Consider the following 13,334-nt stretch of genomic DNA (forward strand, 5'->3'; position numbering starts at 1 on the left):
GCGAGCGCAGCGGGAGAGGAGGTGTCCGTATGGCCGTCCAAGAGGGACAAGACCACGCAGGAGAGCGGCAGGCGGAGCGAGGGCGTGCAGATCGAGGTCGGGCCTCCAGCCGAGGAACGAGCGCTGGCCTGCACTTGCGTGGGGCGGGCGAGCGAGGCGAGACCGAGACTGGCCAAAGAGCACAGAGATGCGAGAGAGAACGAGCAAGAGAGCGAGGCAGAGCGAGAGAGGGAGACGGCAGACGAGTGCAGGACGCGATCGAGATAGACGCCCGGTCGATGCGAGCCACGTGGGGCAATCTCTCCTGCGCCCGCCCAGTGCCTGCCTTTCTCTCCTACTCTCTTCTCTCTCCCGCGCATTCTGCAGCAGCTGCTCGCGATGGGCGACGTCCTAGTCCCGCCTGAGATCACCGCGGAGGGCACCTAGATTCTCTCCAACCTCGTCCTCGGCGATAATGCCATCCGCACTAGGTAAGTCCTTCGCTCCGCATCGATCCTCTCCCTCTGCTGAACGCGTCTGCCTCCGCAGTGCAGAGAAGGCGGTCAACGACCGCCTCGAGCAGACCCCGGAGCTCTACCTGCTTGCGATTGCCCAGTCCCCCACCTCTGCTGACACCGAGCTCGTGAGTTCTACGCATTTCCTTGCCCGTACACGTCCGACTGCGCCCCCAGATGCGCTCCTTCTCTCTCGTCCTCCTCCGCCGTCTCCTCTTCCGTCCACCCTCGCCGAACCGTCTCGCGCTCTACGACCAGCGCTCCGCGCCCGCCATCCTGACGCTCGAGCGCATCCTGCTCCACTCGCTCCTCCACTCGCCCGCGCCCATCGTCCGCCACAAAACCGTGGACACCGTCACTGATCTATCCAACTACTCCATGAAGCGCGGCCGTCCGTGGCACATGTTGCAGTCGCAAGTATTCGCCATGGCCGACAACACCAACGTCCACACGCGCGAAGCCGCATTCCGCGTCTTCGCACCCTGTCGCGACAACACGAGCGCGCACTTTGAGTACGTGTGCACGTGCCCGCGAATACAATAGCGCAGGTCTGCGTCCACGACCACCCAGGTAACTCGGTGGCAGCGTCTGAGATCGACCGGGGGTACCTGCCGTCGCGCGTGCTCGCCCTGCACGTCCACGTCCAGCAGGTGAGGGGTAACCCTCGCAGGGCGTGTCCTGCGAACACGAACGCACGCGAAGCCCGTGCAAGGCTGTTCTATCGTAGCTCCTACGCGCCCGGCTCGAAGGTGACTCTGTGTCCGGGGCCGCGGCGCCCTGCGACTGAATGTGGGTGCTGGGATCGCCAGTCGGGCGGTAGATATACACAATATATCTTGTTCTCGAGCATAGCAGGGACTTGTGTGTGCACGAACGGCGGGTGAGCGGTGTGTTCCGGTCCGTGCGTGGTGGTTAGCGAGTGCACGTGTACAGACGGCCGCGACGAGATTAACGGATTCTGCATGTGAGGTGGGGCTCTGGTGGGGACTTGGTGCAGGGGGAGGGGGAGGACTTGGCACAACGGTCGAAACTCGCACTTTCGCCGTCCAAATCGCATCGTATTCCATCGTAGTGTACTCGTAGTGTACAGGGGCAACATATCAAGCCGGGCCGCGCAAAACTACAGGCTGTAAAGGGGAAACAAGTCCGAGGAAGCCACTCCACGAGAACAACTCCCGAATACTCAAAACATCTCCGAATCGTGCAATTCGATGTTTGCCGTGTCGTACCATGTCCAGTGCACCATGCGCATCCCTGCGCCGCGCGCGTCGTCGTGAAACCATGCGGAAATCGCAGAGCCCAAGGGACTCCCCGTGGGTGCAGAGTCTGCCTGGCCGCACCCCTCGTAGGCGTCCTGGCACGCCGAAAGTGCGCACACTCATACCCAAGCGTCGTTCCGTGTCGTGGAGTCCGTCTCAACGCGGCTGCGCAGCCGCAGAGTCGCAGAATCACGGGCGGGGGCATCTGGGGGTGCAAGGTCCGGGGCTCGCACGCTCTCAGGATGTCGTGGCGCGCTGGGATCGTGTACAGGGAGTGTCAGGGGTCGGTTGAGTGTGCATACGTCGCTTCCAGGTCACTGTGTGGACATGGACGGTGTCGGGAGCCCGAGAGCTGGCTGGCAGCCCCAGACCAGCGGAGAGCGCTGAGGACACGCCGTGGTATGTCGCGGAACTGCGCGCGGAACTCGCAAAGCAGCGTGGGAGTCCAGTGGAGACGTCTCGACGTGGCCGTGCTGCCGCGATGTAGCAGAATCGAGAACGAGGGTGTCGGGAGCCTGGGGAGTCGAGTATTGCCTCGCGCCGCGAGCAGGCCGGCAGGGGGGTCTAGATCGTGCGTACGTAGTCTGCAGAGTCGTCGTGTGTCAATACGGTGCGTGTCGCACTGCTGCGAAGCCGTGTTGTGGTGGAATCAAGAGAGAGGGCGAGGCTGTGGGTGCAAAACCCTCTGCCGAGGACGTTACAGGAGTCGTAGGGCGCCGAAATCGCGTGGAGTGCTTTCCAGGGGTCGTAGGATGTCGGTAGAGCCCGAGTCACGTAGCTTTGCGGCCGCGAACGCGTGAAATCACGGTCGGAACACTCCAGGGCCCCTGCACTGGCTGTGGGAGCAGAATCCGGCCTCAGGCCGCAAGGAAGACGGCTAGAGACCTGAAATTGCGCGTACACCGTATCCAGAGCCGTGGGGTATCCACACGATGCGTGTCGTGCAGCTGCGACGCCGTTTTATAGCGGAATCGAAAGGGAGGGCGGCGGGAGCCCATGATCTACCTGTAGGCACCAAAACATCTGCCGGGCGCGTCGGAAGAGTCGTGAGATGCCGGAATTGCACACGCGCGGAGTAAAAGGTCATACCATATTTGTGGGACCGCGTGGACGTGGCTGCGACTCCGCGAAAGCGCGAAATCGCGAGGGAGAGTGTCGGATGGGGCCCAATACTCGAACACCCGTCACATCTGCCCAGACGCTCGAATCGCCCCAGATACGGCGCATCCCCCCCCCTCCAGACTAACTTGAAGGCAAAGACATGTGTTCTAGAGGCTGTACGCGCATTGCGAGGCCGTCAAGAGGCCGCACAAGTCGAGGAGGGGATGGCGCACACATAGGCGCCCATCTCGCCCTTCAACGCGGCCATGCCTGCCTTTGGAGAGGTCGTGGGGAGCTGAGATCGCGGGCGCAGGTAGCCGGGCGCCGGCTGGACCGCTGCTGACAGGGTTGCGTGTCCAGCATGTCGTGTACTGGGTGGAGATGTCTGCGGACATGTGGACGAACCCACACGAGGTGAGTACCACTTGTTTCGCATAGGACAAGGCCCTGGACTCACCGTGTTGTCAGGCTCGCGCTGCGCAGTCGACGAGGCCGCGGCAAATGTTGACGGCGCGTACGAGCGTGGTTACGGGCTGGGAGAGAGCAGGAGGGCGGCGGAGTCGTATCGTAGCCGTACTTGATAGACAGGTGCAGTAAAACACTGTCTCTGCAGTGTTGGCGGCCCAGCGGGTTCGCGGGCGCTCGCACCGCTCCCTCATCCCGGACAGCTGGTACCGGGTGTGTCAGCTCATTGGCATTCGTCGATAAACTTGACAGCTTACCGTTATCCAGCTCGCTAGTGCAAATCTTGAAGAACGGCGGCCGGTCCGCGGAGATTCAGGCCGGCTGGGGTGTGGTGGGTGTCCAGAGCAGGTGAGTGCTTCCAATAGCGTGTATAAGCTCGTGTCTCATCTCGTAATGGATATAAGCATCGATTCGCGCAAATTGCGGCGTTTGGCGGGGTTGGAGGCCGGCAGGAGGGTGAGGGAGGAGCAAGCAGGAGACGTACTGGAGCCTGCAGGACGACTCCGAGGCCGAGCTAGGCGATGTGCATGCGCCCGAGGCGAAACCCGCGAGCTTTCGCGTCCAGAGCAGTCGTTGTGGGTCTCCCGAGTGTTCTAGCAGCAGTGGAGGGGTCCAGGACGCGAAAGAGAGCGAGAATTGGGCGGGAGAGCGGTCGCAGGGGAGCTCAGAGCGGCCAGATCGCGTCCCAGTGCACGGGCAACCGAGGGACGCGCCACAGAGCGAGCAGTAGCGAGTGAGTGAATGCAAGAGTAAGCCACTCGGACGCGAGCAGACAAGCGGCGCAGAGGAGCAGGACAGACGCGAGAGAGCAGAGCAGAGAGCAGAGCACGATCTAACCGAGAGCAATCCCGGCCAAGACGGAACCCTAACCGCCGAGGTGCTGGCCAAGTCGTCACTGGGCGCCTTCTTCCCCGCACTCGACGACCACGACCTCGACCTCCCGCTCATCGTCTCTCGCGCCCTCGACCGCCTCTATCCGCCATGAGCTGTCACTGCTGCTGAACGTCGAGCGTCCTGGTTCATGCTGTCTCCTCTCGTCCGCTCTCCATGGCGGCGGCTCACTTCTGCGACGCGCCTACCCCGCCTCGCGTATCCTGCCCGCGCATCGAGCTACTCCACCACGTCCGGGACCCGCCCAGCATCACGCACCAGCCGCTATTCTGGCCGTGCGGCCTTCATTGTTGTCTGCGCAGGTCTCGCATACGGCCTCGACCGCGCGGTCAACGCGTCGGCCATCGGGTGAAACCTGCGGACACTGTGGACGGTGAGTAGCCTACTGCGCTCCCATTGTGCGTTCAGCTCTCACGCGACCTCTTCCCCACGCAGCGCTTGACGACCGCGGTAGATTACAAGCTTAACTTTACGCCCGAGAAGGCAGACCAGATCCCCGCTCTGCAGGAACGTCCTACATAAATAAAGGTACGTCGCATCCTCTACACTCGCTATCTGCTCCTCATGTCTCTGAACCCCGCCTCGCAGACCGCGTCTACATTCCACGCATCTTCCCCGAGCTATCCACCAAGAAGATCACGACGGGCGAGTGGATTGACGGCGTCCGGCTGAGTGACAAACACGGCATCTCGCTCCTCATGGGTGACGACCGTGCCTCCGTCCCCAGCACAGACCCGCTCGACACCGACCGCTTGGGGGTGTGAAGTGGGTGATGCAGACAAAGATTGACCTCTGGATGTGCAGTAGACAGAAATATATCCCCTTTGCAGGGGACGAGCGCGTGTGTCGTGGGTGGGGCTGTACCTATAGGGGAGTAGGCCGTGGACTGGAATAGGAGGGCATCAGGAGCACCAGACTTGGAGCTCGCAAATCGCGCTTTCGGCGTGCAAATTGTGTCGTATTGCATAGTATCGTACTTGTACTGTACAGGGTACACGTCCTGCGGTGGGGCGAGGAAGACTAAGGGATACAGAAAGGGAACATGCACAGGGCGCTCCCCCACTCGGACACCTCCCGGGAGCTCCAGACTCATCCGAATCGCACGATTCAACACGTGTTGGGTCGTATCGTATTGGGGGTGCCATGTCCGCTCCGCGTCATCGTGTCAATCGTGCGGCGCGGAGGCCGGGGGAGAGCCCAGGGGAGCCAAGTCCAGCGGACAACTCCCCTTGTGCGCATCCCAGGCGTCCTGGCGCGTCGAAACCGCGCGAGGACGTAGCCTGGCATCGCTCACATCCGTCGAGTGCGTCAAGACGCGGTCGCATCGTCGCGCCGTCGCGAAATCGAGCGAGCGTCAAGTTCTGTCCTCCCGGGCCTCGAAGTCGTCGTAGGGCGCCGAAATCGCGCACGAGCATGGCGCGGAATCTTGCCGTACGCGTCGAAGCGCCGGAATCGGCCAGATCCGTCGGTGAATCGCAGAATTGAGCGGGGGAGACTCGGGTGCCCAAAGACTGGCTGTAGGCGCAAACACTGCGCTCCCGGACTTGAACGTGCACATCGCGAGCTGATATCGTGCGTGGTGGACGTCTGGAGTGTTCTCTAGCTACGACACGCGTCAAAGCACCGGTGAGTGGCTGTGAACGCGCGGAATCACAGCCGGGAGAGTCAGGGCACCCAAACTGGCCGTGAGCACTCAGTCCGAGCTTGCGGACTCAAAGCAGCGTGTCGCGCGCTGAAATCGCGCGTGGGCAGAGTGTAGGATCGTGTCCTGCCGCGTCACCAGTTTGCACGCGGTGGCGCGGCTGCGAACGGGCGGAAACACGAAAATTGGTGGCAGGGGACCCGGGACCAGCCATGGGAGTTGAGTGCATCCTCAGGCCGCTCGCAGGCGCGCCGGAACGCCAGAATCGTGTACGCAGGGTCTGGAGCGTCGTACTGTACTGGTGGGGCCATTGGACACTCGCTGTGTCGCTGCAGAGGCGCAAAATCGCGATCGGGAGAGGCAGGGGCTCGGGGACTGGCTGAGAGCACTAATTCCTGCCCTCCAGGGCGTCGCAGTGGTCGTATCGCCGCGACACTGTGCACGCGGAGAGCGTAGAGTCTGCCCCTTATGTAGAGACCGCTTGGACGCGGCGGCGTGGCGCCGTCGTTGCGCAATCGCGATTGGGAGACTCAGGGGTCCAGAGCTAGCTATGGGAGCCAAAACTCCGGAGCTCGCGGGCGTCGTAGTCGTCCTAGGCTGCCAAAATCGCGCGTGTATAGCCTTCTGTGTTGTGCAGTACCGGTCGGGCAGTCTAGACACGTCCGCATCGACGCGTCCTTGCGAAATCGAGAGAGAGGGCATCGGAAGCCCTTGGGAGCCGAGTCCGAGGCTTGAGGACGTTGTAGGCGCCGTACAACGCCGAAAACACGCGCCTGCGCACCTGGGACTTGTCCCGCGCCGCGGATGGCGTGTGGACGCGGCTGCGCGGCCGCATCGTCGCGAACCCGAGGGGGAGAGTGTCAGAAGCTCGGGACCAGGCCGTGGGAGCGAACTTCGACGTTTGCGGGCGTCGCAGAGGTCCCAGGGCTTCGCGAAGACGGGCGTGGGATCTCCGGTTTTGTACTGTACGCGTGGGACCGGCAGGACGGCACATAACTGTCGCTTTGGCGCAGAATTGAGGAGGAGAGTGTTGAGGGCCCCGGAGAGGGCCATCGGACCCGGGGACAGTCCTGGGCGGGCGGCAGACGTCCCAGGGCTTCGGAACCGCACAGGCAGTGGCTTGAGTGTCGCATGACACGCGTAAGATCGTTGATCCGCGGCGGTGCAGTGGCAGCGTCGTGGAATTGAGAGAAGCAGGTGGGTGAGTCGCCCAGAGCAGGCTGCAAGGCGTCGAGAACGTTGTGTCGTTCCGGGATTGTGCGTGTCGTGCCGGAGAAGTCGCCTAGTACTCATAGAATAAGAGAGAGACGGCTGCGCGGCCGCGTCATCGCGTCGTCGAGAAGGAAAGACTCGGGGGCCCGGGAAATGTCTGTGTCCACCGCCGGGCCGGGCGCAGGAGCCGAGACGCGCCGTAATCGTGAACGTGCGGAGCGCGAGGCCGTACAGTAAGCGTGAGAGGGTCCAGATATCGCTGCACCAGCGAGAGGTCGCTGTTCAGCGTCGAAGTAGGCGTCCGGGAGCTTCGTGCAGCGTCCGGGGACGTGTGGATGTCAAAATGACGCGCTGCTACACCCCGGACGGAGCTGCAGCTCTTGTACGTGCAGTCTGGACGCGACCGCATGCGTCCTCGCTCGTGAGCGCAAAGTTGATCCGGCTGCGTCCCCGGGCATGGGTCGCGTCATGTTGTAGAACGCGCGTAGCGGCGAAGGAGGTGCGAACAAGCGCGAAAATCGCGAGGGGGTGGGTGGACATGACAGGTTCGCGCACTCGGACGCACTCGGGCGCCTGATCTGGCACCTCTCGAATCTGCAAAGGCCCGACGCGCTGCCAGTCTGCTTCCACGCGGCCGTCGTTGCGCGCCGCCTATGCGACCTCGTTCTGGGGACGTTTTCGCGCCCTCACACGGCGAATGCGCGGTGTCTGCTCAAAGTCAGCCGGAATCTGCGGGAGAGGGCGCGGCCGGTACGTACCGTGTCTTCGGCGCGCGTGGGGCGTCTGTGGCGTCGTAAATGGGTTGCGCCGATGCGGGACGTTGTGGTGCTCGCTGCGCGTCCCCGGGGGGGCTCGCCGTGTTCGAGTCTTCGCGCGGCGCGGTCGAGTCAGGTCGACGAGTGCGAGTTGGCGCAACGATGGGCGGGTGTGCGGTTCCGCGCCGGCGAGACGTCCCGTGTGCTCGAGAGTGCCTGCGCAAGCGTACCGCAGCGTTATCCGGCCCGTACCGATGTCCAGATAGATTTCATCCTCACTTACAGCATTCCGGACTGATGCGGAGTGCGTCGAGAATGCTTCCGGTGCTTTACTTCAAGGATGTCCCTCCGCGAGGCTTGAAGCTCGCGTAGTGACCGTGCTGTGAACATGTCGTAAGTTGGCTGCAGGTGCGCGAACGGATAGATAACTTACCACTGCCAAATCTGCACTCTCCAGTATGCCCCAAGTCCCGCCTCGGGAGCTCCTCCGCAACATCGACTACCCCTCGACGTCTGCCCCGAACGGTCCCGCGCGAATGCGAACGCGCAGAGACCCCCAGACGCGCGCGATCGCCTTCGGCGCAGAGTCTGGGAGATGCCGGTAGTGGGCGCATATACCGACACGACCCGAAACTGCCAAGTCCTTCTCGCCCGCCGCGACTCTGCTGGCGACTGCGACCGTCGACGTCTGCCGTGCTCGTGTGTTCTCGCTCTGGGTCTGCCGGCTGCTCTCCCTCGTCCTCTGTGCCCTCCGTCGCCCTCAACCTACCCGTGCAAGTCTGCCAGCCGACGTGTTCGCGCCCTCTGACGCCGAATATGCGCTGTGTCTGCTCGGAGTCAGTCAGGATCTGCGAGAGAGGGCACACCGAGTACGTACCGCGTCTTCGGCGCGCCTGGGCGGTCTGTGGCGCAGGGAGCGAGTGGCGCGGGCGTGGGAGATTGACGGCGCTCGCTGCGTGTCCGCTAGGGTGCTCGCCGTGCTCGTCTGCGCGGGGCGCGGTCGACGAACGCGCGAGACGGCGGAAAGGGGCGCGGGCGTGCGGTTCAGCGCCGGGGAGACGTCCTGTGTGCTCGAGACTTCTGGCGCGAGCGTACCGTGTCGTTAGCCGGCTCGTACCGAAGTTCGAAAAGGGAAAAACTCACCTCGTTATTCCAGAACCGTCAGTCCGCGCCGGTTTCGTGCAAGGGGAAGCCTCCCGCCGCGCCTGTGGATAGGTGCCCGCCACTCGAAGAACGGAGGCCGCGTGGGGGCGAAGGAGTGAGCGGGTGCGACAGCGCACAGCGGGGGAGTGGGAGGATGGCAGGCGGGTCGTATCGTGGGTATATGTACGGGACGGGTACCATAGCAGTCGAGGGGTGTGTCATTCGGTATCCAGCGAGCGCGTACACATGTCTCACGAGGCGGTTGTCTTGTATCTGGTACATCAGGTCTTCTATATGTGCCAATGTGCTCGCTGACTCACGTATATACAGGATGTTGGTGCAGTCCTGCGAGGACCGGGGCCGATGGGAGGCGATCAGGGCTGTGCAGAGTCCCCAGGCAGCGAGAGGGCCGGTAAGTGGGACGACTTGCGTGTAATCTCTCCCGCATACCCATGACAGAGCCTGCGAGCGAATTGCACCGGTGCATGTGGATGGAAGCCAGCGAGTGGGTCCGCGCGGTAGGTCGTCAGATAGGCGCCCATAAGGCGTCGCAGCGTGCGAACGTCCGCGCGGGGGACGTCGCAGCTGGTAGGGCTTGTAGATGGTCTTGTATTGGTCGTAGGGAATCGCAGCAATGGAATATGTTGCCCCTGAACGAAACTGGCGTGAGTGCACAAGGAGAGGAGATAAGCTGGGAGCGTACCTGGGTCAATATCGCAAAGAAGCGACCGGCAACGGCGTTGGGGCGGGTGCAATGTCATGGGGAGCATGCAGGACAGTCTTGCATGTATGTCTGTGCGCGTGGCGGGCGTTCGCAGTCGTCGGCGCGGGGAGGAGAGCCTGCAGGTCACAACGGTCAGCACACAGCCCTCGAGAGCGACAGAGTGCTCACCGAGTCTGTACGTAGGCTGTATGCCCGACGAGCTGTATGCTGGCTGTGTCGTCATCGAGTGTAGCAGTTGTCCACACCAGCGGCGCAGATCACGAGTCGGGGGTGGGGACGGTGGCGAGCCCCGGATGTGGGTCTGCGAACGGCTGCGCGGATCGATTTCGTTCTTTCGGGATCCTGTAGACGTGAGGACACTCAGTCTATCCCGTGACATTGCGTACAAGGCTAGTACTCGCCGTGTTCTTCCCGCTCGTGGCGCGTCGCAGGCTTGGAGTCGAGTCCTGCGTGATGTGCATGAGATCTCCAGCTGAAAACGGCGTAGTCTCGCTATGAGAGAGGTCAGAATCCAATGCTTTATTAACAGAAAGGGGCTGAACGTACCCGCTGGCGAGCTGCTCAAGAGAGGGAGCGGCGGGCGCCTATTCCGGCGAGGGAGGCGTCGGACTTGTGCTCCCTAATTGGACGTCCAGAGCAGGATATGTGCGTCCAGGGTGCCCAGGAAGTCGCATAGAACGAGTGTTGTAGCTTCTGAGAGTGCCGGGCGCATGGGGAGAGTCCAGGGCGAGCGAGAGGGATGTGTAGAGGTCCCAGGGCGGCTGCAGGCCAGCGGGGACTGGATGGAGGTCCAGGGCGTAGTTTGTCGTCGATATGTGGCGCTGTATGTCGCCAAGTGGTGTTCCAGTCGTCAAGAGCGTCAGGGACCGGAGAGAGGAGGGCGAGGGCGGCCAGAGTCGACGAGCAAGCGAGCTGAGGACGCGGCGAGAGGGAACACGAGCACAGAGGCTCGATGAGAGGTTCCGAGGCCGTCTAGGACGCGCAGGAGGGCGGTTGGTGGCAAATAAGGCGGACAGTTCGAGCTAGAGCATCCACGCACGGATGCAGCGTGAGCCTGGAGTGCGCGGCGGTCAGAGCGCGTGCGCGGACTTGCAGGAACGCGGACTCACCTCGATCGCAGTCCAGGAACGCGGCAGAGACAGGCAGAGGCAGCCGCAGACTGTCGAGGGAGACCAGCAAGCAGAGAGGTCGCAGGGAGGACATCGAGGCGGTAGAGAGCAGGATCTAAGCGAGCGCGCGATCGCAGCAATTGCGCAACCCTAACCCTGCCTGCGCCCACGCCGCCGCCACACCGTCGACTACGACTTGGGACGGCCAGCTCCCATCGTATTCTGTGCTAACGTAGTCGTACTGTACAGGGTAGAACCGCCAGGCCGGGGCGTCCAAAACTGCGACCTACAGAGGGGGAACATGTCCCCGGGGAGCCCACGCTCACACTCCTCCCGCACGCTCTCAGGACGCCGAAACCGCGTAAAGCAATGCGCACTGTATCGTACTGTGTCCAGGGCACCGTGTGCGCCCCTGCGCCGCGCGCGTCATCGCGAAATCGCGCGGGAATCGTTCAGAGCCTAAGGGACTCCCCATGGGTGCAGAGTCCTCCTGGCCGCACCCCTCGTAGGCATCCAGGCACGGCGAACGCGCGCGTGCTCGTACTGCAGCATCGTTCTGCGCCGTACAGTCCGTCTTGGCACAGCTGGGCAGCCGCAAAGTGGTGGGATCGCGGGCGGGGCCATCCGGGGACACTCCAGGACACAAGGTCCGAGGCTCGTGTGCTCTCAGGACGTTGGGGCACGCTGGGATCGTGTACAGGGAGTGCCAGGGGTCGGCTGCACGCGAACGCGTTGCTTCCAGGTCGTTCAGGTGTGGGCGTGGATGGTGTCGGGAGCCCGAGAGCTGGCTGGCAGCCCCAGACCAACACAGAGCGCTGAGGACGCGCCAGGGGACGTTGGAATCGCGCGCGGAGCCCGCTGAGCGTCGTGGGAGTTCAGTAGAGGCGTCTCGACGTGGCCGCGGTGCTGCGATGTGGCGGAATCGACAACGACGGTGCCAGGAGCCTGGGGAGCGGAGTATTGCCTCGCGCCGCGAGCAGGCCGGCTGGGGGTCGAGATTGCGCGTACGCAGTCTCCAGAGTCGCTGGGTGGTCGCCGGGTGTCGATACAACGCGCGTCGCGTAGCTGCGAAACCGATTTGGGGTGGAATCAAGCGGGAGGGTGGTGGCAAGAGGCTTCGGGTGCAAAACCCTCTTCCGAGGACGTCGCAGGGAGCGGAGGGCGGCGAGATCGCACGGAGCACTTTGAAGGTGTCGTAGGATGTCGGTAGAGCCTGCGTCGGGTAGCTTCGCGGCTGCGAACGCGCGAAAGCGCGAAATCGCGATTGGAAGACTCCAGGGCTCCAGCACTGGCTGTCGCAGCAGAGGACGGCCGCGGGCTGCGAGGAGGACGGCTGGAGACCTGAAATCGCGCATACGCGGTCTCCAGAGTCATCGGGTGTTGATATGTTGTGCGTCGCGTGGCTGCAGCGCCACATTGTGGCGGAATCGAAAGGGAGGGCGGCGGGAGCCCAAGATCTAGCTGTAGGCACCAAAACATCTGCTGAGCGCGCTGTAAGAGTCGTAAGACGCCGGAATTGCACACACGAGGAGTTAAAAGGACGTACCGTATTCGTGGGACTGCGTGGACGTGGCTGCGATTCCGGGTGAGTGCCCTGTTCTGCCGCGCGAGAGGTCGTGCGGGAGGGCCACAGCAGCGGCGGTATGCTGGCATGTCCCCACGGTTGCGCCATTTTGTGATGCTCGCGCGCTGGCCGCGCATTCACACCGCTGATAGCTGGAAAGGTGAGTAACAAGTCCGCAAACGGAATACAGATGCGTGCTCACCTGTAGATAAACACATGTGCCATTCTCCCAACCCGCGGCCACGTGTTTGCGGTTGTCGTAGCTAGCTGTGCCGCGAGACCAGCTACTACCCTCTGCTTAAGTTGAGGGCGGTATGGGGCATCGGGGGTGTGTGTTGGTAGTAGAATGGGAGGATGGGATGGCCGGCCAGGCCGGCCTTAACCTGGCACGTCCGAGAAGCTCCTACTCTCACTCGGCGAGGCCAGAGCAAGGCGGGAGCATCCTCTCGCGTGCTAGGGGACAGCGGCATAGGCGCAGCGCAGGCAGCATGACCTGGCAGGAGGAGGAAGAGGAGGAAGAGGTGCCGGCACTGCCGTGCCAGCCTGTTGGCGCAGGCTCGGCTTCCTCGGTGTTCTCGGCCTCGAACACCGGCCCGAACCCACGTGGCTGTCCTAGCGTGGCCTCGGGCGGCTGTGGCTGGCCTCCGTGCGTTCTGCTGGCACCCCCACGCCCTCCTTCTCTGTGCGGCCACCCCCGAAGAAGCTCCCAATATCCCCGGAGAAGTCCCTGTGCTTTGCGAGTCCCCCTTCCACCTTACAGTGAGTTAAATTATGCTTTTAATAATTTAATTCTTACCTTATTTCTCCGACCAGCTGCAGCATCTTTTGAGTAGGCTCGATGTTCTGCAGAACTCGGTACAGCAGACTCACAGGAGTGCTTTACTCAGGTTCATTGCCGCCCTAACCGTAGTCATACATCTCCATGGGCCGGAGAAGTGACAAAGAACTACAAAGAATGCTGCGGTGAGTGATCCG

The 13,334-nt window shown here is 62.8% G+C and overlaps 1 protein-coding gene across 1 annotated transcript; it reads left to right on the top strand.

The window, feature by feature from the left end:
• Positions 1–4,366: 4,366 nt before the first annotated feature.
• TRAVEDRAFT_42782 (uncharacterized protein) lies at positions 4,367–4,974 on the top strand (the record flags this gene model as incomplete). Its single annotated transcript, XM_008035497.1, has 4 exons — positions 4,367–4,583; positions 4,646–4,660; positions 4,718–4,738; positions 4,799–4,974. 4 exons carry the CDS (start codon positions 4,367–4,369, stop codon positions 4,972–4,974), a joined length of 429 nt encoding a protein of 142 aa, XP_008033688.1.
• Positions 4,975–13,334: the final 8,360 nt, after the last annotated feature.

Source organism: Trametes versicolor (genome assembly GCF_000271585.1).
Source record: "Trametes versicolor FP-101664 SS1 unplaced genomic scaffold TRAVEscaffold_2, whole genome shotgun sequence".
In the NCBI taxonomy this organism is placed as follows: domain Eukaryota; kingdom Fungi; phylum Basidiomycota; class Agaricomycetes; order Polyporales; family Polyporaceae; genus Trametes; species Trametes versicolor.